At 39.0% G+C, this 27,517-nt stretch overlaps 1 protein-coding gene across 3 annotated transcripts in view; it reads left to right on the top strand.

Moving 5' to 3' along the window:
- Positions 1-27,517, top strand: part of TULP4 (TUB like protein 4) — a 151,661-nt gene that overhangs the window by 78,652 nt on the left and 45,492 nt on the right. For all 3 annotated transcript variants that reach the window (XM_014892742.2, XM_088161675.1, XM_088161676.1), the window contains exons 3-4: positions 17,817-17,945; positions 18,262-18,423. In XM_014892742.2, coding sequence (XP_014748228.2) covers positions 17,817-17,945; positions 18,262-18,423 — 291 coding nt within the window. The remainder of the gene's footprint in view (positions 1-17,816; positions 17,946-18,261; positions 18,424-27,517) is intronic.

Below are 27,517 nucleotides of genomic sequence, written 5' to 3'. Positions count from 1 at the left end.
AGTATCATACAGATAGATACTATATAGCTGTGATGAATAGGGCAGAGTAAGACACAGTGATTCATCCTGAATCTCTTATGGAGCTATCCTTATCTCATAAGAAAAGGTGAGACCGGGTCTATAGAATAAGGGAAATAAGGTCTGTAGGAGATAGACCTTCTCAATAATCTTATTAATTGTCTTAGTTTTCTTAGTTAATGTCTACAGTATTCATTTACACAAGCATTCAAAAGTCATCTCTGACCCAAAATTTACAAATTTAGACTTAAAAATATGAAACTTTTCCAACTTTTTGTCTGTTGAACTGTTAATATTTGTTATTCTACTCCTGATGACCATATAAAATACTTGAATTTTTTTGTGTCTTAAGCTATAAATGAGATTACTTTGTAACCTTCTGGTGTGTTTTAAGATCTAACAAGCAGGGAGAAACTTACAGTAAAAGTGTTCTCTGCACAGGCTTTAACACCAGGCACATTTTTCCCTGTAGTCCTCCAAGTGAGAGAAGCAAGGAAGGGAGGATCTGCTCTTCCATCCACAGTAGATCCTGGGCAGTGCAACTGGGATCCAGTAAATAGATGGTTTTTTGTGTGCACCTTGCCTGGAGAGAAGAAAACCACTGTCTTCAGAAGGTGCTTAGCTCTGAGATTCTCCAAGGAAAACAAGCCCATTAGGTAATCCTGCCGCACATAAAAACGAACCCCAAAGGGCCGAAATACTGACAGTGAAACACGCAGCTGAAGGAAAATAGAGGAACAAATAACAGAATGTGCTTTAAATGAATGAAAAGCTGGAAGTTGGCAAAACAACTGATGGGCCTGCTGGATTGCTGTGCACAGAAGGAGCAGGTCAAAAAAGCAGTATATTGCAGAAATGTTAAATTACGTATTAATGCCAATCCTCACCACAGATTTGTGTCCAAATTTATTGAGAGCTCAAGTATGAGGTGGTTGAGGTGTTGGACAAAATATATACAGTCTTATTAGAAATAACATAATAAAAATGTGAACTATAAATGTGCTAGAAGGCTCTAGGAAGCATCTAGAATATTACATCCCAGTAAGCATATACTGGTAGTTGACAAATTAGCTGAAATTATAATTACTGACAGGTCACAGTTCATAGCTTGCAGCTGTTGAGGTTGCACAGAAGGAAATGATGCCAAACTGAGAGGAAGAAAAGTGGTTTGGAATATGGAAAATCATTTGATTCAAATAATGAAAGCTTTTAGTTTCGTTGTCCTTCATAGATGGTTGTTAAGAAACATGGTATGACTAAGATGGCTCAAAACCTGTATGGAACATAGAAGCAAAAGGTGCATTACCCAGTTAGATCTGTTAACAGTGGTATGTTGATAGATCCCCACTTCAAACTGGTGGGGATTTTCTGTTCTCAGAAGCATGAAACAGCACTGTTGTGCCATTTTGCCTGCCCCATTAGCCCTGCTGAAAGGCAGAATTGGGAATTGCCTAAATAGTGTCTGATCCCTGAGCATGGAGAGCTATGAGGCAGTCAGTCCTACACCCCCCTTTGGAGAGCTCCACTTAGGAAGGAGCTGGACCTGAGAACAGCAAGGTCTTTTTCGGTATGTGGCTGACTTAAAAAATACAATAGTAATAGAAAAAATCCAAGTAATTTTGAGTTAAGAATGGCCATTAAAAATAGGAAAAGTAATTAAGAACAGCATGGAGATTGTTACCAGAAGTAAAAGCCAATATATCAAGAACGCCCTTGTATCACCTCAAAATAGCATTCAGGAGTTAGTGGGAGTTCTGGGAACACAAGATGAAGCTGAAAAAGAATTGGGGAAGTCTCAGTCATGGAGAGTAACTGAAGAAAATTGTGAAACTTAGAAAGCAGATGAGTCAGAGAAGAGGCATGCTAAAACTGTATAAGCCAGCAAATGGTAATGAGAAGGTAGATTGGGGTAAGTTTCTGTTTGCTTGTCTTAAAGCACTGAAGTGAGCGACTATTTAAAGAAATCAGAAGGTTGCAAATTCCAAAACTGATAAAAGGAAATTGTTGTTCGAATCTGTGATTAAAGTGTGAAAGTCACTACAGCAGTAAGTCATTGTGCTGAAGAATTCAGCAAGGTTTTTAAAAGGTTATTTTAATGGAAATATTATATATATCAGAAATACTTAGAGCTGCCATAATCAATGTTGATCTGTTTTGGTGGGAATAGCTACAAGGGATATATTCATATTCTGTTGTTGGTTGTCCTTCCTTCTTAACATGAAGTGTTAGGTTAGTGGTGCGATTCATTAATAGTTGTTGTGTGCAAGGTGTGGAATTACTTCTGATTCTCAGTAACAGTAGAGAGCACCTCTGTGTGAGTGGGGCCTGAATTCAGAGCGACTTGGTCTCTTTTCAAGCATTGGAAGAGAGTAACCCAGGTAAGGGTTGTTCCAAGCATCTCTTGAAGTTGCCAAGATCTGTGGCTAAAGAGATGCATTCAGGGATGGGATTCCAGAAATGTGATGAGGTCAAGAACTGATGTGATTTTAAATTTGGGTAGAAGGCGTTGAGTTGCCTTTTTCTGGTCATATGTGCATTACGTATGTGAGTAAAATATCTTTGTCTCCTAAAAAGGTCCTAAAGCAAGAGAGCTTTGTGCACTTGTGTTCTGGAGTTCATTTCACTTACAGTGACTGGAAGGCATGATGTAAGGAACTGCTGGCTTTGCCTGAAGTCTTCAGCTAAACTGTTAAAGAAAATAATCAATCCTAAGCTAAGAAAATTATTGGTTTTGTTTGCCTGCAAAAACACATCTCGTTGGGGCACTTCCAGTGCTCATGGCTTTCATGGATATGCATGAGTTTGTGATGTGTATGTGAGTATATAGTGATGAGCAGTTCATTCTTTTTGTCAAGATTTTGGTTGGATTAAATTATATTTGTCTGTATGTGAATTTGACACTTGCAAGACGTCAGTTCGTGTAGTTCTGCCGTTTTACCTGATAGTAACCTCCCCAGGAACAGTACCTGCAGTCTTACATTCAGCTCAGATTTGGTGTAATTATTCTTTTGAGTTGTGCTCCTTTATAGGTAACATGATATTTTAGGATAATTCAAAATATTCTGAACAATAATTAATGATGTTGTATACAGATTTCAAAGGTATGAGTTAGAAATCAAATCCTCCTGAGAAGAGAAAGCTATATATGCAAAAAAAGAAACTAATTTCTGCTTAATTGCCAGAAGATAAAGTAATTCCAGAATGTTAATAGAAAATGCTGATATTTGGCCTTCAAATGGCAAGCATAATGCAAACCTGCTGATTGGAATCAGTGAAATGGTACGGAAAAAAACCCTCCCTACTTGAGAGTTTGGGGAAATCGATGCCTAATAAATTGTGCAAATGCCTATGCAGTAATAATAACAGAATTTTAGAAAGATTAAGAAGGCTGGCACAATTTCTGTTAATATAGTGTTAACTAACTGGGTCATAAATGCAAATAAGATTATTAAGTCTAGATGAGTGGCTTGTGGTTACAGTATCCCAGCTATTGGGTTTTCATGGCATTAACAACACTCTCCAGTGCATGAGTCCGCATCACATGGTTTTATTTTTAGTACTGATAAATCTAATATTCCGAGATCATGTGAAGCTGGGCACTGGAGGTTTCTCAGTAGCTGCCTCTTCTGCACTGCCTCACTCTGCAGGGAGACACTGCCCTGGGCTCCCTGAGTTGTACTCAGCAAAGGTGTCAGCTTTGGCAAATGGTGCATTAGGAGCAAAACCATTCTTCTGATACTGAGTTTGGATTTGGTGATTCAGGTGGTTGGGAGCGTGGCTGCAGGCCAGGCAGGATGCTCTGCCATGGCTCATACCAAGCAGTGGTCGGCTGTGAACATCATGGATACTTGGGCACAACGTTTTTGTTGGTATTTTCTAAAGAAATGTACTTTGAAGGAATTACTGTATAGAAATGATGACAAAACGGGATATAACTGCAAGGATGTGGTTGGTGCTGACGTGGAGGTTTGCTGAAGTATTTCTGGCTGGTGAGCTGGGATGGCTGGGATGGCAAAGGAGGAGGCAGTGGTTGCCACGAGCTGCGTATCCAGCTTCCAGCTAAAGCTCTGGGACAATGGATAATGGAGGAAGCTAGTAGGTCAGAGCTGTGGCTGTGGGATCTCTGTGCTCCACTCTTTGGGGATGCTTACCTGGAGCCTTCTAAGCTTAGCTTCATCTCCTTCCCTGTGCTAGCTGAGCTTGGCCATGAGTCAGCTTTCTGGGGCTCCTTCACTCCTGCATGTAAATGTTGAGGTACTTGATGGTCCCTGTAGTATACTTGAGTCCAACACAGAGTACTCTGTGGTACTGCATAAAAGACTTGGTGAAAATCACTCTTTGTTGGATCTAGGTCCCAGTGTTGATTGCATGCTTCTGATCTGTGGCTCTAGTGCTCCATCTCCCTGTTTTTGGAGAGAGGAAGACTGCTGGATTTCTCTGTTTTGATATGATGCACTCAGAGCCACCTATACAGTTAGTCTCACTCCCAAGACCAATAGCTGCTTGATATGAAAAAAAGTTTCCAAGTAGAGCTGTTTGATCATCATGCCAGTGATGTCACTGCTCTAATTATTAAAGGTTTCTGAGAAAATTAAGGTTTGCTGAGCTGTTTCACTCCATTGCTCTGTAGGAAATGTTGTGCTCTGGAAATGTAAGCAGACTAACGTTTTAAAGCTTAACAAGAGCACACCAGAGCAAAACTTACTGGAATGACTGCTTGCAGACATGAAAATAGCTGGCAGACCATCTAGACAGCCATCCTCTATACACCAGACTACAGTCACACAAAAAGGTGATTTAATCATAGTTATAGAAAGACACAGATCATTCCTCTTTACCCTCCTGCATAAAATAGGACTGTTCTATATAGTATATCTCTTCATCACATACTTGTCCTGACATCGTATATCTTTAGTCCATATATGTGCATCACTTCAGCGCTGAAATGAGCTTGAAAGTGACACCGTTCTGTAAAAACATTAGAAAATTAAAGTAATTTATGTTCGTTAATAAACCACAATTATTTTTCTTAGATCTCAGTTAATGAATAAGAAAACAATGTTCTAATAACAGAACCACTGAACTGCAATAACCACATCAGTTAAAAAGAATTCCCTGCAATATACCTTTTTACAATATGTGAAAATTTGTATGAAGTGTTTCCAAAGGTTGGCTTCATTCCACCTTTTCTTTTAGAAGACTGTTCAACTATTCCTTTCATTGCTGAAAGCTCTACTTGATATTTAACCTAAAATACAGTTTCTTGAATATCATCCTATTTCTTACAGTAACATTTAATATTGTGCCTTCCTTGTTTTTTCATGTCATTCCAGTACTTGCTGACCCTTTGCTGACTACTTTACCAGTATGCATTCTTTTATTTTATTATTTGCCTGTAATATAATATCTCAAAACTCGGATTGCTTTCCATACTTTAAAACTATTTTAAGAAGGGTAAAACTTACTTTAAAATCTGTAAATCATAAAGAAATGAAAATCATGCATAGGACTAAGGCAAGTATTTTCTCCATCCCTGTCTGAAGTAATGCTGTGGATGCTTGATAAGGGGTCAGTGTTTTCTGCTTTTGAGTTTGAATTCACTGGACTGTGACAGTCAGACACCTGCTGACAATGCTCTTCCTAAAGCACCCCAGGATGCCACTGGCCTTCTTGGCCACCAGGACACTCTGCTGGCTCATGGACAGCTTGTTGTCCACCAGGACCCCCAGCTCCTTCTCTGCAGAGCTGCTTCCCAGCAGGTCAGCCCCAGCCTGTGCTGGTGCCTGGGGTTGTTCTTGCTCAGGGGCAGGACCCTGCATTTGCCTTTGCTGAATTTCAGACAGTTCTTCTCTGCCCCTCTCCAGCCCACCAAGGTCCTTCTGAAGGGCTGCACACGCCTCTGGGCTATCAGCCACTCCTTCCAGCTTTGTGTGTCAGTGAAATCTCCAAGGAGGCATGTGTCCCTTTGTCCAAGTCACTCATGAACAAATTGAACAACACTGGGCCCAGTACTGAACCTTGGGGAACACCACTAGTGACAAGCCTCCAACTAGACCCCGTGCCACTAATTATGACCCTTACAATGTATTTTAAACATTAAATATTCCATATGCCCGTTGACATGCAAGTGACTTGAGATAGAAACCATCTGCTTATTTTGCCTGGTGAAATTTTCTTAAGGATTTTACTGAGAGGAAAAAAAACAGAAATGCTTGTACTTAATGCTTTTCCTCTCTTTTTTTTGGATGAAGCAAAGGATAAACTAGACTATAAAAATTACTTTCCAGTGATGCAGTGGATATAAAACTAGCTAGCTCTTGGATAGAGATCAGACAACTTCCATCTCTATGCTGTGGTTCCTATACTGGTTAGGTTGTTAAAGATTGAATATTGTTGCTTGTTGGTCTCTGCAAGTCAGTTTTACCTCAGTTCCTTGAATACTGCTTTCTGAACCACTGGTAATCAATACATTTGTTAATATTTGCATTAGATAAGGTGTGCTTAGTTAGATTTATGTTACCTATCACCCTTTCTGCCAGCAATATGATAGTTTCATGGTGACCATTATGTCCCATTGGAGTTCCCAGGGATTACATTCCCAACCCATAGTTTGCCCCTCTTGAGGCTCTTACAGTCATTTTACGGTTCTGTGGAGCAAACCTTCCCTGCAGAGCTTCCCTAACCGGGTTTTTGCTTTGTCTTCAAGCCTAAAAATTCCGAAGGCTGTACTTGATCACAAGATGTGCAGTTCTAACAACATGGGGGTCAATTTTAGTTGAGACTTCTGTGTGCCACAGTGGTAAAAAACAATAGCAATGATTTGTGCTTTCTGGGGTTGTCCACTTTGCCTGTTACCATCCATCTGTCCAAGTAACTAATTCAGCCCTGTATTTATAGCTCCCTTGTGTTCTCTGGAAAGTCAGGCAAGTGAAATTATTGGTCACTTGGCCAACTGCATTATGATACAGGTTTTATTTCATGGAGAAATAGCAAATGTAGATAGAACTTCTTAAGAGAGGTTTGCTCTGCAGGTCTGCCAAAGCAAGGATAGCATTTTCAAAATCTGCTATTTGGCATTTCTTAGAGTATAGCATTTCTTTATCTGGTATTCACATTGTCAGAAGTTACTATCGTATTATTGCAAATTAGTCAGCCAGTGTGTCTCAAGCCTGAATCAGAACCTCCATGGGGGTAATATATGTGTGTATATATTAGCAAAATAATTCTTGGTAGGTATCTGTTGTCTTATTTATTTTAATATGCTAAGCTGAATATATTGCATGTAAATATTGGGATTTTTAGTTATTGTGTTGTTAGTTCAGTTCTCTCTCTACCTTTCTGTCCTGAGAGGTGTAGGTGCTAGTGGTTCTGCCCTTTCTGCATTCCTGTTTTATTGACTGCTCCCTCCTTTGCATTGTCCTTCTTGGAAGTGGACACTATTTCATTTTCCACTTTGTTTTCTATGTCCATCTCAGCAATTATATGTCCCTTCAGTAGCTGTCCTGAATGCCACTAGCTGAACATTATGAGTGACCCCACTGGGGCAGCCAGCAGATGGGGTTCAGGGGGTGGCCTTGTGCTGGGAGTTAAGGCAGGTGTCCTACCTTTGCAAACTAACATGGTGGAATTTCCTCCATCTCAAAAAAGGATTGGGCTGCACAGTCTCCATGAGTCACACAAAGACAGCCCAGGCAGTCCAGTAAAATTATATAAATGCTTTCTTTTCTCAGTATCTGTGACTAATTTAAGATCACCAGTATTCCTCAGGTGAACAGAAATATTCTGTAATGGCGTGTAACTCACAGAGAGGTCATATGGGTGGACTTGATGATTGGGATGACAATAGTTGAGTATTTCAGACAGCAAAGTAGTCCCACTTCAGCAGAGAAGTGCCCAGCTGCACCATCTGTCTCAAATACACCTTATAACTCAGCTTAATTACATTAGTGCACAGATATTATCACCTGAGAGATGATAATAGATTTGAAGAGATGATCTGTGCTTCTGTTGAAGTTTGGATTATTTTTAGTTCCTTGTGTTTGAAAAAAATAATTAGGGTTGAAGTATTGTAGCTCTTGGAGAAATAATCATGCTTGGACAACCCTCTCTGACACTCCTTGTGAATTTTAAGGTCTTTCCTGTTTACATTGCTGACAAAAATAAAGTTTTTACTCTATCTCTTAAAGAGTGAAGTTCATCTCCTTAGAGAGGGCTTGCACAAATTTTGTGCTGCAGTCAGGTTCTATCTAAGACTTGTTTGGTGGACCTTTACAGTGATTTCAGCTAAGCAGTGTCAGGCTAAATTATCATCTAACCTGTAAAATCATGAAGAGAGTCACTGATCAACTTCTGATTATAAAATGACAACCACAAATGCTAATGATGATGTTCAGAAACCTGGAATAACGTTACTTAATTGTTGTGCTATATGAATTTGAATTTCTGAGGAGTGAAAAATCATCTGTCACCTTGGTATATTTGATATGGGCAGATCCTCTGTGTGGTCGTGAGACACCATTATTTTTCTGGCACATCTCAAAATAGACTCCAGAAAGTGAAGAACTTGTGTTACCTCCTTCCTCTTGTTAACTAACACAGTTTTATATAATAGAATTTATATTACATTTTAAAGTATTTTCTTTTAAAATTTCCTGGTAGAGTTTTCTTCTTTCTTGAATAATTTTTTTTGGTGACTAATATATGCATGTAAAGTTATCAAATTATATTTCACTATTATATGAACATTTGATCAGGAATTTTTAGCCACCGAAAAGGGAAGATTTAATATAAGGGAGAGTGTGTCTGTCAGTCACTTCACTGGCTATTTCCAGCAATACATTGTCCTGGGGTATTCCTGAACAAGATAACATTTACAAAATGGGAAGATAGTACAGGAATTCCTAAGTAGCTGCTGTTAGAAAGTAGAATAGAGTTAGTTGATTCTGAGTTGGAATGGTTTTCAGTAGTGTTTATTGTTAACCTGTCTCCTCTGTTTTGTTTTGTTGTTGCATTTTTTTCTTTAATTTGTTGGGGCTTTTTTAGGGGGTGGTGTTGGAATTTTTTTATGTAATCATTTGGTGTTACTTCATTTTGGATATTTTTAAAAGGAAGAAAAACAAGAAAAGCCATAGATTCTCTTACAAGGTTTTTATATGTCTGCATCCAATACTTTTCTCTATTTTTAGCCAGGTTAAAAAAAAGTAAGCTAGTAAGTATTTTGAATCTGCTTTATTCTTGAGGTGTTTTGGTTGGATTTTTTCTTCCCTCAAAACTTCTAACGAAGATGTGCATGGACTCTGAATTCATATAGCACTGATGAGATATTGGTGGATGTCAGTGAGTGTTATTTTTGTTCTTAAAGCATGAGGTTCATTTACAATGAGCTTCTCATATTCAGTCCAAAAGTGAATGTAAATACGGAAGTTTTTGAAATGGTCTTGATTTTTACCATCCGTAATGTAATTTTGTCAGATGTTAGTCAAATGAGCATTAGGCTCATGTGCTTTTAATTTAATGTAGACTAAATATCAGAGATTTAAATTCTACTACTTTTTTTTTTCTGGGGGAAAATACTCCACCATAGATGCTCAAACCCAAGAAAATTCCAGCTCAGCACTGTTATTGCATGTGTCTTATTTTAACAGGAATGAAACTTTCCTAATGGTGCTTTTCAGTGATTTCCTAGAAAGAAGAGGAACTGTACTCTTCTTGGTATTTTGATCTTATAGCAAAACTGTTGTTCATCTTTAACTAGAATAGTTGTCTCTGCTTTCTTTATTATGGTGTTTTATCTGTACAGAAACTACAACAAAGTGAAATCCTTTTCTTACAAAGGAAGGTGATGGAAGTACTATTTTATCCTGTGTTCATCCTTACCAACAGTCAGTTTTGATTTATTTTTATTTGACTTGGACTTGCCCTTGTGTTTATAGGGAGTATATATGGGCAATTAAACAGACGTATCTTACAGCCTAAGTACAGGATGACCATTGAAAAGAGACAGTGGTAGTAATGTGTGTGCTATAGAGGAATTTACCTCAATGGAACTTAGTGTGGCATAACTTTAAATGGTTTTTCTGTGGAAACAGATGTCTTTTCTGTGAAAGAGCTTTTGGGACTTGAGAATCCTTGTGAAGGGAAGGCAGTCAAAAGCACACAATAGACCTTCTCTCTGTCACACTGTTGTCTGCAAGGTGGGAGAAGAGCAGACCTGTACCAATTTCCCTTCCAAGAACATAATAGTGTGCAGCTATCCTGTGCATATGGGTGATTAAGCCTTAATTTTTCATGCCTTAATTATTTTCCTTCAGATTATAACCAACTATTTTTTTAATAGCCCTTGAAGGAGTAGTTAACAAACTTACTCAATTGAGAGCCAGTAGCTACATACCAACATCTTCTCATCCATGTTAGATTCATATCACCTGTTATTTTTGTTATTTTTCTCCCATGCAACTTTCTGTTCTGACCTGTCAAATCTTCTGCTGCCCAAACATATGTATGGGATATACCTTGGATACAGCTAATTTCTGTTGGTGTGATGGGTTTTTTTTCATCTCCCATAACTGTGGTTCTCTGAAGTCACAATTAAATGTGATGAGTCCAAAGTGAAAAGAGTAATTCCTTTAGAACTGTGAGCCACTTCATTCATAGGAGCATTACAGTTCTTGTTTGGTACCCGTGAGGAGTACCAAAGGAAAACTTGGGCATGTTTTCCTCTAAAGTAGGCGATAACGTAACACATTTTGTGTTCTGTGAACAAATAAAATGGTTATGTGGCAAATCCTTGGGACTAATAGACATTGAGGAGGGTGTATTTGTTAAAATGAAGTGTATCACTTATGGAATGTAAAGGAGACTTGTAAAGCTTTAGAGCCTTTCTGAGTCCTCATCTTGGCAGTTTCCTATCAAGGCCCCTAAATGTATTCAGTGAGATGTTGACAGTCTAGGTATTTTTAAGACAACATCTAACACTAAAGGCATTCCTTCCTCAAAGCAGCTCTCAAAAGAATTTTTTTTTTGCCATTGTCTATTTGTCTTTTTGCCAAAATAATTTCCTCAAGCTTTTAAAGATCAGACTGGCGTCCACTGGGGATTGGATGCCAACCATATGATACCTTTCAAAAATAGGTGTGTTTGTCATTCATCTGCAAAGCAAATATACAAAACTGGCTGGGGAGCATCAACATTCTTCCCAGTGGGTGATTAACCACACTGTTGCTTGCAGAGGCTACCAGCCACTCATAGACAGAGTAAGTGAGCACTGGAGGAGTGGATTCCTCCCCTGCACATACTCAGAGGGTTGTTGCTGGTCAGCTGCACTGCTCCTACCTGGCCATTTCTCCTTCTGCAGCTGCACAGGTGATCCGAGTGTTTGTCAGCCTGGTGTGTGCCCTGAGCATTGTGAAAACAAACACCAAGGAGAAAGGGTGAAAAGAATTAGTGCAAGTGAATCCAACAAAAAGGCACAGAGCTTCTAATGTATCCTTACATTGTACTTAACTTCAGAGCTTTACCTGTGGTGTTTGAGTTAGGAATTTGGAGTGGAGTTTCACATGAAAGCCGTAGAGAAGTCTGTGGCCAGAAAAGGGTACAAGTTGGACCTGGATCTTTCATTTCCCTTAAGATCAGCACTTTCTTGCTGGTCCAGCCTTACCTCTGATTTCATTTAGGCTAAGTCCTCAGGTGACAGGCTTAGCTTACTGACAATGTTATACCATGAAATCAGATTGTAAACTAAAAAAAAAAAATTGTAACTTCTTTTCAAAGAGCAGAACAAGCAAGATGGCAGCCACTGCAAGTAATATACATCTTTCAATGAAATTGTGGGATTCTGGGATAAAGGATGTGCAAGTGGCAGTGGAAAGCTGTGGCAGTGGCCAAACCCACGGGAGCTGTGAGCAGCTGCTGTGCCCTCAGCACAGGGCACCACTGACCAAAGCTCATCCTGAGGCAGGGATAGGGATATTACATTATATCTATCCCTCAGATATCTGGAGGCTGCTCCAGCCCTTCTAGGAGGAGAGCTCACTTCTGTTGTTTAGACTAGAGAAACATGAAGAATTTAGGTATTGTTTCCTGTCTCCCAGAACTCATTTGCCATTCATCTACCCCTGCAGCCCCTATTGTGAGTTGGCAGTTTTTCTCAAGAAATGTAAATGCCATTATAGATTTGCCATTCTTTAGCTGCAGCACGATTGTTATTAATAGTAGTAGTTTCTTCTTAGTAATAATAACTCCTTGATGGGTATCATACCAAGAAAGTGACAGCTCTATATGCAAATGAGGCACTTCCATCCAGTTGCAATGTCAGTGGAAACAAAAAGTCAGAACTCTGCAGGTGTGGGAGAGATGGGGAGTGTATCATTAGAGAATGCAATAGAAAACAAGGAGGATAGGAAAGATGGGTGTTGCCAGCTCACTGTCTACTGCATCTGCTGCTTTTTTGTCTGGTGTTATTAGTAGGAGAAAGACTCGCTTGATGTTCTTTGTGTGATTGAACTAGTTTGAATGGAGAGAATTATCCTGACATTATTGTAATGGCATGAAATAAAGGTCATGAGGGAAGGTAAACTTAAGAACAATTGCAAACAATCTGCAGCATAAGAAATTAGGAGGGAGAAAACTTAGATAACTTATTTTAAAAAATACTAATACTTAAAGGACAGTTAAATGTTTAATTGAACTAAACATATGCAGAATTATTTAGAACTAAATATTGGTTATAAGTAAAGTATAGTAAGAAGCAATAACTCATTAACTAAACTCTACTGCTTATTCTGGGTGCCTGTTCCAACTTTCAAATTATATTTTGGTTACAAAAATCCACTTCAATTAGTTAACTACTGAATGTACAAACCTGGCACAGGTTCCTCAAGGATTGATACGGATGTGTATTCATGTTCATACCCATATATGTATGTAATGTATGTACACATATGTGTATATATGTGGAGCTGTATCTTTGTACAGTGGAGGGAGAGGCACTGAAGTACAGAAGCATGTAAAGGTGGTCACTGTTTTCTCTGGTTCTTATACGTCAGTGTTCGATTTCTGTTCCTCACTGCACACCCATCTTTTTTCTTTGATAGATATACTTAGAGGTTTTTTCAGCTCTATGGTCATTAATAAACTGTAATGTGTGTCAATGTGTTGCATCTGCTGTATGCACGTATTTATCCCTACTTGTAACCACAGGTATAGATCAATGTATTTATTAGGGAATTGCATACCAGGACTACTTGATAAAGCAAATAGGTGATGCCCAGTGATTCCAGGTAGATTGTCTAGTCTTTTTGTCAATGCTTTCTTCAGCCTTTATATGTTCCTTTGAAAAGTCGAGTACTTTGCTAAAAGCGTAGGATTGAAAGAAGCCTTTGGATAGACTGAGTCCTGTACTCTGCTACTGTAGGCAATAGCCTGATCTCCTTTGTTATTCTCTCCTGGAAACAGTTAGGTCTTGTGCTGTCACTGCTTGGAAGGTGGAACTATTTCAGTAATTTTCAATAGCATTAGAAAATGTGGTATGATTTATCTGGGGAGGGAAAGAGGGCCAGCTATTCCATATGCTCAATGGAGTTATAATGCATCACATCCTGTGCACCCTGCAAAGATGTCAACTTCACTTGTAATTGCAGAAATGCTCATACTGGGTACAGGAACGTGGCTCTTCAGGTGTAGCAAGTTGTGCTGTAGTCAAACATTGGCATGGAGTATTCTCTGCTCTATTGCTGTGGCAGTCCATCTGCAAGCACATCTCCATAGCATATGTGAAAATAAATGCTGGAGAAGTCTTTAGAGCATATGCCTCTCCCCAGGAAAATAGATGGAGGATCTGAGATTTAAAAAAATGAGTCACTGTGACTCACTACAGTATATCCGTAATAAAATCTATCTGAATTTGGTAAGGAACTCCAGGAACTAATTGCCCTAGGTACTTACCCCTTTTATTTTTTTGTAGATATTTGTCCCTTGCTTCTCTAGCAATTAGGTGCTGTATGTACAGAAGATGTAAGAGTTCAGTAATGACTGCTGTGTGATATTCTAGATTAAGGACTTCTGCTCTTGCAAAATTTATTGGTGCCATGTTTTCAAGTATCTCCTTCAAAAACGGTAATGAAATTAGGAATAATGAAAGCTCTCCGAATGCTTCAGATTTTAGTGGTCTTGTATTGTGTTAGAAAATGTGAAAAAAATATTAGAAGTGTCAGTAGCATGTAATAAATTTAGATTACCAAATGTGGTTTCTGTTGGGAAGAGATCACATTTACTATAAATCACACATTTGCTACTCCAAAATTGCAGTTACTCAAAATTTCATGTCTAAAATCTTAAATAGATAATAACCTTGTTAGCAGCATTAAAGTATGCAATGAGTTCTTGGGTAGTTTGTAGCACATTTAGGATTAATTAAATTTAATTCCTAAACTTCAAGTTGGCAATTAAACCAGAGGTGTTGAAGGTCCTGAATGCTGAACTTCTGAATAAATTTTTTTTACCACTATTTCTTGTATAAAAAGGAGCTCAGAGAAAACATAAGACTGACTCAAAAGCTCACATCTTTTTGGAAAACATTTAGGGGCAAATTGTTAGCCTTTATATTGTACTTAATATCTCAGTCCAAATTTTATTTGTGAGGGATCATATCTTGTGTGAGACAATGGTTTAGAAGCCGATTAATGCCTGTGATACATTTTCTTTCAAGAATAGAACAACCACAATTTGTATTTTTTTATAGAATTAAAAGAACCTACAACCTACAAACAAACATAAATAATTAGACAATATAGAAATGCTGTGTGGACCACAAATGGTCCACAGACAACTTATTTTTATGTACCAATATTCTCACTCTTTTGAGTACAAGATAAAACAGTTCAGACCTTCAGTACCTATGTGAAGATGCTAAGTAGAAAGCAGAGGACCATAAAGGCAGAAGTAAAAATGGGTCCTCTGTGAGTTGAAGCTATTAGTGAAAGTAATGATATCTTTGCATTTATGTGTTAGCAGTAAAATTCCTCTTTGTAGAGAGGTAATTCAAGCTTATGCCTTATGTAAGTGTGCTATCAATGGGACATGTTTTCATATGCTTAGCATTTGAGCCATCATAAAAACCAAAAGTCGTCTTAAGACTTAGGGCAATCCTTCCTTTCTTTCTCTATTCTTCACCGTGTTAAGTGTCTAAAATGAAATTGGAAATACTCAAAGCAGTTTTGGACTCAGGACCTGTAGTCAGATGTTAAATGTAAATTGTGGCATCATCTTTAAAATGACCTCCTAAAATAACATTTACTCTGTGTTTAAATGAGTTGAATTTTCAAATTACAAATTTGCTTCCTTATGAGGCTGTTATCAGAAGGCATGGAAAAATCATTATCTTGCTTTCATTTCTGATTATAAAGCAATAAGTTTATTTTGGATGTTATTAATTTGTATCTAATTGAGATGGATGGAGGCTCTAGTTAATCTTGTTTACATTCAAATGTACTCTGGGATGTTTTACCAAATCTAAAAAGACAGGTTGAACAGAATCTGAATTGAAATTTTCAAGTTTTTACAAGGTTCCTACTTAAAGTAGAAAAGAAACAAAACACAACAAAGTAACTATTGTCACTTTGCCCATAATTTGTTTTCCAAAGTCGGCTTGTGTGTCTAATCTATAAAACTGTGTATTTATAGCAAATCCTTGCCATACTAAACCGGGCAATTTTAAGACAGGTAGTAGCATTCTTAATCGTGTTAGCTAAAGCATTCATGTTACTTGAACAACTAGTTCTTTTTTTTTAATTTGCCCTAAATTTTGTCTAGCAATTCATTCTGGTATGATGCAGAATTCATTTGATAGGATCTGTGAAACATGAGCAGTGTCTAAGTGTTTAAAGATCCGCGTTCTAGTGGTGATAAGTACCTTCCACTCATTAATGGTCATCATTAGCCTTAACAGCTCCCAGCTTTTAAAGAAGATTCTTTTCAATGTTATCCTTGAGTTTTTCTTTGGTTCTTTCATAATGCTGTTAGGCATTGCTGGCAAGTACAGTTATGCCATTGTTGCATTTTGCCTCAGGGTGAATGAAATTATGGCTCTGTGCATTGGATTTATATCAAAATGAAAACAAAATTTTGACATATCTGTGCTATTCTTGTTTAGGTGGAAGGGACAGAGTGAAACCTCCAACAAAACGCATCTGCTTGCATTGCTATAATGGAATATTTTATTTACTGCTCTTTCAACATGAGACTTTTTAAAAAAGCCTGAGTGTGGTATAATCTAACTAGGGGCATGGTGTAATTTGCCCAACTGGAAACAGGACAGGTGACTTAGAGTGCAGCTGCAAGATTATATTAAGTAGAAGCCAGTGTTTTTCTGTAAAATCTCAAATGGGATTCTTCTAAGGTGTGTAACAACAGAGAGGTGATTTGTCATACTTGCTTCTCCCCATAATCTTTACATGTGACCAAAGAAATGTTTTTCCTGTGGCTGTTTAACAGTTCAAGGGTTGATGCTTCAGACTGGTGAGCTCCACTGCTAGACATGTTCTTAAGTTGTGACCTTGGCACTTTGAATAAGTGTAGCACTCAATGAATAAGTGTAAGATCATCCCTCAGCTGTCAAGTTTAGGTTCTAGGTATGCATATTTATATCCTAGTTCTGAAAACGACTGCTGATTTCATTGTGAGGTGGGAAGGGTCTGTTTACTTGGAGCTCATCTTGGGACTGGAATATTTAGGAGGATCAGTTCATCTCTGTAAACAGCAAAATATATTTCAGGAAAATTTTGCCTGTCACTTTTAGATGATTAATTATCGATTTAGTTTTATGAAAAAGTGTCATTACAGTTAGATATTTATTAAGTAGTTGAAATAACACTCTACTAATTGAGTATTTAATACATGTTTGCTTTGTTTGCATATTCTCTGTCTCAGTAAAATAGCGGGGGGGCAGAATTTACTTATGTGTGAATGTAAGTGTCCCATATATATCTGCATGTTCTTGAAATAAAATTAATTTGGAAAAAAAGTTCTTTGAGACAAAGCCACTAACAAAAGGTAAATTGTTTTACTGCCAATTTTTGCTTCAGGCACTAGGATGATATGCTTTTTTCAGTTTTATGCTGAGGTCTCGGGAGATACCGTATTTGTAAAATTGGTATTAATTAAAAATGAGAGAGCAATTTGGTAGGTTTAGGCTTGATTAGATTCCCCAGAAAAGCTCAGATAGCTCTAATGTCGAGAGAACATCCTAAAGCTGCTTTGTATTTCTTCTGCACTCAGTAGCAGAAACAACTTTCCTGTGAAATTTCTATTTTTTAATTATTTGAGACTCTCAGGGTTTGTTTTGAATACACATATTCAATCTAAGTATTTAAATATAGAGCATGCCACTTTATTTGAACTCAGCAAAAGGTGATGATTTGACAGTCTGACATCTTCTGAGAGTACAGTGGGGGAATCATTTGAGGGAGAGTTGGATAATATGTGCAGGGCTTCCTGTTTGCAGCTTCTGTAATGGAATTCTGTGTTCCAGTGTTCCCTGTGATTTTATTGAAAGTGTGCAATGCCTTCCCAAAAAGACCTGACAGTGAGAGATTGTGCATTTCCAAACGACTGTGACAAAACGATTCTAGCTGCTCTTGAGAGGCACCTAACTAATACTGGGCCGAAAATTGCTATTTTGTGCATCTTTAGGGTTTAAATAGGATGATATTTGTTTGGCAGTATTGTTTAACTGGTTCTTGCTAAATAGCTGTTAGCTCAAGATGCAGTTTTGGTAATGCTGTTTTTGTTTGTAATCTTCTAAGGTTGTGCTGGTGAGATGGAATGAACCATTCCAGAAATTAGCAACCTGCGATGCAGACGGAGGAATATTTGTTTGGATACAATACGAAGGCAGATGGTCCGTGGAGCTCGTGAATGATCGTGGGGCACAGGTTGGTATGCATGTTTTCTCTGCAGTCAAGAGTGATCAAGTCCTGAGAGACCAAATGAAGAGGACAAGGAATGGTGCTTTATACCTTTCAAAAAGCACAGGAGAAAATGAAACATTTCTTTATTAAAAGGAATGAGCAAGAATTGTCACAAAGGCACTTGGCAAACACAGTGCTTTCTCCAGTAGGCATGATATCAGAGCTTTAGCTGGGCTAATAGTTGGTCTGTCTCATTCTGTGCACTACTGCCTTTTAGTAAAACTGTAAAAAACATCCTACATGGCCCATATATCTATTTTCTTGTCTTTGATATGTTAAGGTAAGCGACTTTACATGGAGCCATGATGGGACTCAGGCACTTATCTCCTATAGAGATGGATTTGTGCTGGTTGGTTCAGTCAGCGGACAAAGACACTGGTCTTCAGAAATAAACTTGGAGAGTCAGATCACCTGTGGCATATGGACTCCAGATGACCAACAGGTAATGAAAATGGGGCATTTAGGGGTGTCAGCTGGGTGGCATTGGTACTCTATAGAATAAACCTCTTTAAAAGTTGCCAAGTGGTCACTTGATTAGATCAGTTCCTGTCAAAACTGCTGCCCCCACTGATGATGAAAATTTAATTAATCCTGTTGTTGTTATTAGGTGAATATGATAGTATACCAAGTTCCCTATCATTACTTTTCACCGTGGCTCACACACAGGCTTATTCAAAGTTCGTTCTTTGAGACAGGAGTCTGTTAATTGTACCTTAATTTGTTGTTACAGCTATCTTATGAATGCATTTGTGCAGAGATATGGCCTGGACTATTAAACATCTCACTGGTCATTTCTGTGTAGATTTGTCCAGTCTGCACATGCAGCAAAAGCAGTTCCAGCAGCAGATATGGTTATGTCTTCCATTCACATAAGCAAGTGTATGTAACTGAGTGTTGAAAAGATGTCTCAACCTTATGCAAATAAAATTTAAAAGAATAAATTTTGCTGAGCTTTGAAAAAGCCAGTTAAAATCTTCTTTACCATTTTTCTAAATAATTATATGATAGTGGACACAGCAGCATTTACAGCGTGGCTGGAGCTGGGGTGCTGGTTTCATTTGCAGGATTTACACTGGTCCCTTGCCTTTCACTGCTGAGATGACTGGATTGGTCTTTCCTTCCACACGCTTGCTGTCATTGTGGTTGTGTATGTGTGTAAATTCAGTGCTAAAGGAAATTATGGGTATAGAATAGTGCAAAGAGAAATCCTCTTAGGACCACAGATGGATTGTTTTCCTTCTTTCATTTTACACTGCCATGGAAAGATGCTGGTTCAAGACTCGAGGTACCATTGAATTTAGAATACTATAAATTCATCCAAGGTAGAGTTATTTTGGGAGTTGCTAGTGGAATATAATAACACTGATAATACACATTTCTGCAGCAGCCTTTAATAATTTTAGAGTACTCTGCAAAGAATAATGAATTAATTATTGCAACACTGCTTTTTAAAGCCAGGGAGTCTGCTTGCCTCTTTTTGAATCTAGGGAAATGTAAATCTTGACAATAAATAATTTACTTGAGATCAAGAGGAAGAGACAAGCAGCAGAAGTAGGAGGGGAAGCTAAGATCTAATAGCTCTCAGTCCTATGTTTTAAACATGAGGCTACCCCACTTGTGTGATGTTCAGTTGTTGCTACTGTATTTGGAAATATCTTCACTTGAGTGTTTAATTTGGAGTGGCTGACTGCCTTTAATTCAGTTTAGCCAATATGTTTGTACTTTCTAATCTGGATGCTCCATAAGTGGTTATTCCAGGAAACAAACACTTGTTCAGCGTCCAGATAAATGCTTTTGAACATAATGGCCAATTCCAGCTATGTGAAAATAACTTGTTTGACTTACAGACTCTGCTGCTGACAAACTCGCTGAAATAGAGACCCGAGCCAGCCATGAGCTTGATGTTGCCCTGCACAGTTCTCCCTAGCTATGTGGTTTGCAGGGGTTTGCATGTTAAGTGATGATGGATCTTTGTACTATTCTCCAGAGCTGGTGGAAAGAAGTGATCTTCTAAAATATATTTAGATGTACTTGCCTCTGGAGGCACGAGGAAACATGAATCACAGAGGTGCTGGGTGAGAGACTGTGCTCAGTTCAAATTAAAAATAGCAAATGGGAGGGAAGGACATTACATACATTACACATAATGAGTGTTTATGGAAATGGATACCCTTACTAGCTTATTGCCTTACCTAAATTTTCTCCTGATTGGTATATGTGCAAATGAGAACAGGATACTATTCTAGTCTAGAGTAGCTTCAGCATCTTCCCTATTGCTTAATGTACTCTGCTTGTCAGTACAGTGATTGAAAGATAAATGTTGACATTTAAATTTAGATTTTTCTACTGTTCTTTTTGTTACCCCTCTGGCACCATGAAGGTTGCTAGTGAAAGTATTCTTCGAAAGTATTACACTCTGTGGTCCCATGACCTTTAACACAATTATCTTTAAAATTACATTTCTGGGGGATTGTATTGTTTAGAATCAATTTTCTGTTGTCCTGATAGAAATTTGTTCAGTATAGTCTGTCTGTTTGCCTCACTCTTCGGTTCTCTTAACTTTCTTCTTCACTTACTTCTGCATGCATCCTGCTGGTTTTTCCTCTGTCCTCCATCTTTTCTCCTGTATATTCAGCACCAGTAGGCTGTCACCTCTGTCACTCCTTGCTGTGGATGGCTCTGTGCCAGCTCTGTAAGAGGAGGGTAATTTCCTACCACCACTTTCTGCTGGAGACAAGGAAAGGTTGGAGCTGCAATATTGGCACCATCATCTTGTTTGACAGTGTGTGTGGCCTCTGGGTTTGTGTCCTTACTGTGCTTGAAGTGAAGCATCTTTGAGGTAGAGGCTAATGTGTAGAGATAGGATGACCACTAGAGAGGTGGCCAGGGTGGACTACAGTCCTGCTGGAATTGAGCATATAATTGTATCTTTTAACTGATTTGGTACATACTCTGCCCTGATTAAGTTATCAGCTGATTTTGTTAATACTAGCCAAAATTGTTCTGCATTTTCTTTTAGGAAGAGAGTATTATCATTCTTCTTGTGACTGAGTTGTTTTTCAGGTTTTTGGAGCACTTCTTGTTTGTTGGGACAAACTTGTTTTGAGTCACATGGTTGACTGCAGTGCTTTTTCTCAGCATCATCTCTCTCAGATGAACTTCTCATGAAGGTCATTGGCAGATTTCTGCTACAGTTCACACCCAGATCTTGGGTGTGGACTGTGAGCTGTGGGCTTCTTCAGCTAATTCAATACACAGGCCTTTTTAATGTGATTCTGCATGTTCATTTTGGAGGACTAGAAGTCAGTTTTCTCACTTCATCGTGTGTCTGTTTTCTCACTGAGCATCGTGAAATGCTCATTCTGGCATTTCCGCCTCCTGTACCCAATAACCAGAGCGCACACCTGGCCAAGACTGGGCCCCATTGGACTCTTGGGGATGTACAAATGGAAGATTTTATAAGATTGGGCTGTCTGCCTCTCAGGCAGAGTGCCATGCCTATGTTCAACTTGGATGGATGGTATTACTCAGGAGCAGGACTTTCCTTGCAGTTTTTAAATGTTTTTTTTCAGGGCTGCAAGAGGCTGTAGGAGTCATGTGCAGTATTTTTCTGGTGAGCAGGCTCACCTGTGATCGTGTAGAGATGAAAAGTATATTTGAAATGAAAAATAAATTTGAAATATCAGAGAATGCTGTAACCTGTCTTGAGACAATTCTGTGGCATTGTCCTATGCTTGTTTTCAAAGAGGGAGTGTACATACCAAGCAGATTGAGGACTTCATAAGTGAGAAAAGCTTGACTTCTGTATAACCAAAGGGTTTATTTATAATTATAGAAGCAATGTCAATAAGTAATTGAGGATTTTTCCTAAGCCCACAAGTGATACAAAACATCTTTCCAGTGCTTTATCTCCCTTCCTGTGTGTTTGCTGAGCTTGCAGTGACATTTTTCTATCAACTTCCACTGCCCTCAGGCCACCCTTTCCTTCTCCCTATACTTTACCCATTAAAGAGATTATCTCTCTTCATGAGGGAGAAAGACAGTGTCAAAGAACTGGGTGAGAACTGTAGAGGGTCTGATTATCCCTATGTTTATAGCAATATAGTGTAACTCCTTGAACTTCCCTGGGGTTGTTTCTGTTGCTGTTTCTAAGTATGAAAAGGGAAATCACTCTCCAATAGGGGAAACCCTCAATGAAAATGAATTAATATATTTTAATTCCTGGATATCCCAGGAGGTGCTAGTAACCTATATTTGTTCCTGCATCTCTGCCAGTACAAATTATTAGATTTTTCTGACAGCTGTAAGTGCCCATTTCTGGTTTTCCCCCCACCCCTTTTCCTGTTGTAAGCTTTTATTTGTGGAAATTCAGGGACTGGACAGGATTCTGTTTGGCTAGGACATGACAAGTATACATACAGGTTTATGTGAACTTTGCCAGCATGCGTCCTTCTGTTTGCTTTGAAAATAAGTATATAAGCAGCTAGGCTAATTTGATTTGCATCCTGCTGGGTACAACATTAACTGTTGTATGTGGTTACATTGCAATGCGACATGTACAAGTACTAAGAATGTGTAAATACAGGCCCCGTGTTCAGCCTTTTCTGTGCTTAATCAGACAAAATTATGCTCTCAATGAAACAGAAAAGCAGCACCGTGTTAGGAGCAGATACCCTGTGCACTGAAGGGTCTTACAATGCACTGGAAGAAAACAGTGAGACCAGCAGCAGATGAATTGTGTTGTATCAAAGACAACGCAGGGTGCAGGAGCTCTGTGTGTTGTTTTTTTAGAAGTCTCTTGAAGCTTGCAGTAGCTGCGTGCAGGGAGGCCGTTTCTAAGCTGTTACTCACTCTTGCTCCCAGCAGTTGCCATCCTATTCCCATGGCAACCATACAGACGCTTCAGCATCTCTTTTTCCGTGACAAGCAGGAGGCAGGGGCAGGCTCCATCTCCTTCTCCCTGCCTGCAGTGCATCAGGGTGGAGCCCAGGACCCAGAAGGGAGCTCCACGTGAAGAAGGGGATGCGTGTTGTTCCTGAACCCAGCAGTGGAGCTGGGTGGGATCCCTGTGCTGGCGCTGTTCAGGTGTCCCTGAACAGGATCAGCACCGTGCTGTGCCCAGCAGCTGCCCTGTGGTAGCCACAGCTCTCATGGGAGGGAGGAGCTGATTAATAAGAAGTGCTGTCAAATGGTTACCTGTGCCATCAGGTGTTTCATGAGCTTCTCTCTCAGAGTTCTTGGATTTGGTATGGCTTTAGTCCTTGGCAGGAATTTTACCTAATAAATCCTCTTTAGCACAGTCTGCTTTTGGATCCCCTGTTTTCATCTATGTGAGCTATGATTTGCAGTTGCTACTACCTTTTCAAGGAAACGGTGTTGTGAACAGCTCCTAAGCTGAAAGTAAGGACAGTAGCCTCACCTAGCTTCCGGAGCACAGCTTAAAACCATAGAATTTATAATTGTTTGAAAATGTTGCATCTGTTAGGTCCCTGCTGTTGCCTTCCCACCTACATCTGCATTTTCCTGTGGCTCTGAAACAAGATGTTTGTGTTCTCACTCACCCTCCTGTTTTGGTTTTATTCAGGTGCTGTAGCACACGTTTAATTTGGGCAGTCCTTGCTGTTATGGTAGTCACTCTGGTAAAGTTTAATTATTCTCAGACATCTGGATGTGTGGAAAAAATCTTAAAGATGGCTTTCTAATGAGCTGACAGAATGATGAAAGGGAGCTACAAAGGAGCAACTGGGGCAGTATGGGGAAAGTAGCTATTTACCGTAATTATTATGAATGAAGAGAAGGAAGGACAAAATGAAAAGGTTACAGCCTGTAAAATTTGAAAATGTAAGCAATTATTTCAGTCTTTATTAGAATAATTCTTGTTCCTATTAATGATTTACAGGTTCACATAAAGGAGCCTTAAAGATGCCAGGGAATAATTTTATCTTTGTGTCTTAACATACAAAAATGCATCATTTTCTCCCAGCAATTCTGGACGTAGACCATACCAAATGATGGTTGCAATGACTAGGGCCAGTCAAAATCGCACTGTAAGATACAGTAGTTGAGGAAGATCTGAGAGCCTTATTTTCATTGATGGATGAATTACTCAGATTACTTGGAAGAATGGCTGGAGGCTTTTTATAGCATTGAAGACGTGTCATTAATTAGCCAGGCAATTTATTCAAGCCACAAGGACTGCAGACAATGGTTACATCGCATATAAGCATTTTAACATTGCATGCTGCATAATTGAGCAGCAGCATTAAAATGCAGAAATGAGGACAGGGGAAGGAGACTTCAGTTGTCTTTCAAGATAAATCCGTTTGTTATATAAAACAAACAGATAAAACCCATCACAGCTTAACTGTCTAATATTTTGGACTGTTTTTCGAAGCATTTCAAACCTTTGTGGCAAACTTGCTATTAAAATTAATGATTTCTGCTTACTTGTGCTAAGGGGTCTGTAAATATTTACTGAGCTATTTCAGCATTTTGTAAACAAAATATGTGGGGGGGTTTATATAAACTTAAAATGTTTAAACGTTTTTGCAGATACTTTGTATTCTTGTTTTATGTATTTATACATACTGGAAGCCAATAACACTTTGTTTTTGCTCTTTACTTGGGGGACTTGATTTTTATGATGGTACATAATAGCGACAGATTTTGTGGGAAAAGTAATGTGAATTTCATTTTGCCTTTCTTTCTCCCATCATATTTTATTATGTTGTTTTCAAGCTGTATTGTGTTGCTATTTTCTAAATAATACATACCTCTCTTTTTCCTTCCCTTTTTTTCTGATATCATTGTATGGTTGTATTAGCATTGTTTTTCCTTTGACCTTTTGTCTCAAGTAGGCTTTTATGCATCATTCTGCTGAGAATACAGCTTCCAAAAAAAAGGAGGGAGAAAACTCAGCTTGATGCACTGTGTCATTTCTTGGTTGCACTTTCCTTTTTTCACTAGCAATGAGCAGCCACACTGCAGATTTTCGTGCTCAGATGAGGACTTTTTAGGCTTTGGCTTGAGTTTTGGGGAGAGTAGGCAACAAGAATGTTCTCCTTGGAGCCTCTAGGGCTCATCCACGGCTTCAAGAGCCATGGCATCTATCTGTGGGTTTGTTCCAGACAAATTTTTCCTGCCAGAAAGCCTAGTCTGTACTGCACAGTCACTGAGCGGGTAATTGGAGGAACAGAGCAATAAGGTGATACTTCAATGTGCTTTCTTCTTCCCACTCGCTTCATCTGTGCCTTGCCTAATCTTTCCCTGGATGCTCTTCATCCAGCCTGCAGAGGCAAGGCACTGAGAGAGCTAACGAGATGGTGCCATTTGTTCTATTCATGAGAGCTGTAACATGGGGGTTGTTTATGGGCTGACGGCATCACGGCTCGTTCTCTCGGTAGCTCCTGCAGTGTTTTGTGTCAAGGCTGTTTCAGATGAGTCTTGCAAAGAAATTTTTCTCTTAATGACTCTGTCTGAAAGGAGTAATACAACTGTTTTAATGTTTTGCTCGTCCTTATAGACAGGATATTTGATGTTTGTTAGTGCAAACAGCAAATGCCTGAATGGATTTCTACATCCCCTTGGAAGCATAGTGTACTAGGATGTACAGATCAGCCTCAACAGTGTACCTTGTAACTCTTTCCCTATGACTCTCAGGTTGCAATGTTGCTATTTTAGTTGACTGGAATCTGAAGTTTAAATGCTGCACATTCTACCATGTCTTCACCTCCCTCAGGAAAGAAGGATGTTGATAGCAGTGACAAGCAAAAGATGGAGGGAGAGATGAAAACTTGTGCTATTGAGTTAATGTGTCCACTTAGCATTTTTATACCTGGTGCTGTTCTACATTTTTGAAGCATCAATGTTTGAGTCAGCAAAGTAAAGATGAGTGCAAATAGAAACAAGACCAGTCTCTGTGTGGGAGGTGTCAGGAAGAAAAAGTCGTTTGCCTCTCCTCTCACCTTGCTGGCACCTGTACAGAAAGATTTTGCTTATATAGCCTGAAGTCTTTAGTTCTCTGAGACAGGGAGTGTTTACTTGAACTTGTGGTTTTGAAAAGCTCTGTGCTATGCTTGAGCCCTGGGGCAAATAGTAAGAATGAGGTTCTGCAGTGCAGCTCTTTAAGAGACCAGCTTGCCCTTGTGCTGTCTTTTAGGCAGTGTAGGGAAAAAAATGAACTTTCTGCAGGAAGGTACTCTCTAAGGAGAGGTCATATGTAGGGTAGGAAAATTGCTTTGTTTGTTCAGATTTTGAACTGGTCAGGAGCAGGCACATGAGTGGAAGTGTAATTCTTACAGAGGGAAAACTCCAAACTGTCAAAGTTTTACAGCATTTTTCAGGAAGAGGTCATTATTCCACTGCCAAAGCCACTTGGCTGAGAATACTTTGGCCCCAGGATCCTTTGATTCATCTGGAGCTTTGTGGTCTTTTCGGTTCAAAAGAAATGTAGTTGCCAGTGTGGTTGATTTAAACATTATCATCACTGGTACTTAATCCATCAATTTATTGGAAGTTTAGTAGGAAGACCAGGAGCCAAATGGTATCTTGAACTTGGGTCAGATGTCTTCACGCCTGCAAATAGTCTGAAACCTTGGTGCAGAAAACAGGGATTAGTGTGATTGAATCTCGATGGGGGATATTTGTGGATTTCTGTGCTAGGTTTTGTCTGAGAAAGTAAAGCCAAGTTCCATAGTAAATGGCAGAGGAAAGGTGTTATTTTGGGAAAGTGTTATCACATAGTGTTTCAATTACTTTGACGAAAAAGTGGGAGCAATATCTCTTTATTCTCCAAAACCTTTCCCATCAATGTTTCATCCTGCATGGGTTCAACTTGAGCTCTCTTTGTCCAGGAGCCAGTTTCTTGTCAGTGTTCAGATGTTGAGGGATTGTTGGCAAGCTGAAAAGGAATTAATCCTTCCTTGCTTTCCTTGCTTTTTAAGAGAGTAGTCATTCTTCTTCAGTGCTTCATTCAGTAACAGTTTATTACTCAATCTGACTCCATGTTGACTCAGTTACATTTGACCTCACCCATTCCATGTATTTCCTGACCACTCTGAATTACTGCTGTCTGCCAGCACCCAAGACCTCGAAGGAGAGGGTAGAAGTTGAGGGACTAACTTCCGTTAGTGTATGGCTTAACCCAGGGGCTTCTTGATTCTATGTTATGAAATTCAAAACAGCAAGGGCATTTCTTCTAAACTGCCTTGTATTGCATTTTCACTGGTTGAGAATGCTGTCCTTGGTTCTAAGTAATACTATTTTCAATTAGAAAAAAAAAAAACAAACCACAAAACCCCAGCAGAAATTCTCAGACTTCTAAAGCTCTGAATGAGATTTTAGCTTCAGCAGTGAACATATCTTTCAGGAAATAACTAAAACCTGACTTGGGAATAATGCAGGAGACTGCCAAGTGTATCAGTTGACTTCTTTTCCTGATTGAGTGGTTGTTGGTAAAACTAATTGCATTTTCCCACCAGATGTTGTTTTAGTTGCTATGTATAATTGCATATCTGTGAAGAATATTTGTTTTCAGA

This window comes from Sturnus vulgaris, chromosome 3 (assembly GCF_052056855.1).
Source record: "Sturnus vulgaris isolate bStuVul1 chromosome 3, bStuVul1.hap1, whole genome shotgun sequence".
Lineage (NCBI taxonomy): Eukaryota > Metazoa > Chordata > Aves > Passeriformes > Sturnidae > Sturnus > Sturnus vulgaris.
This window is presented reverse-complemented; position numbering and strand designations above follow the sequence as displayed.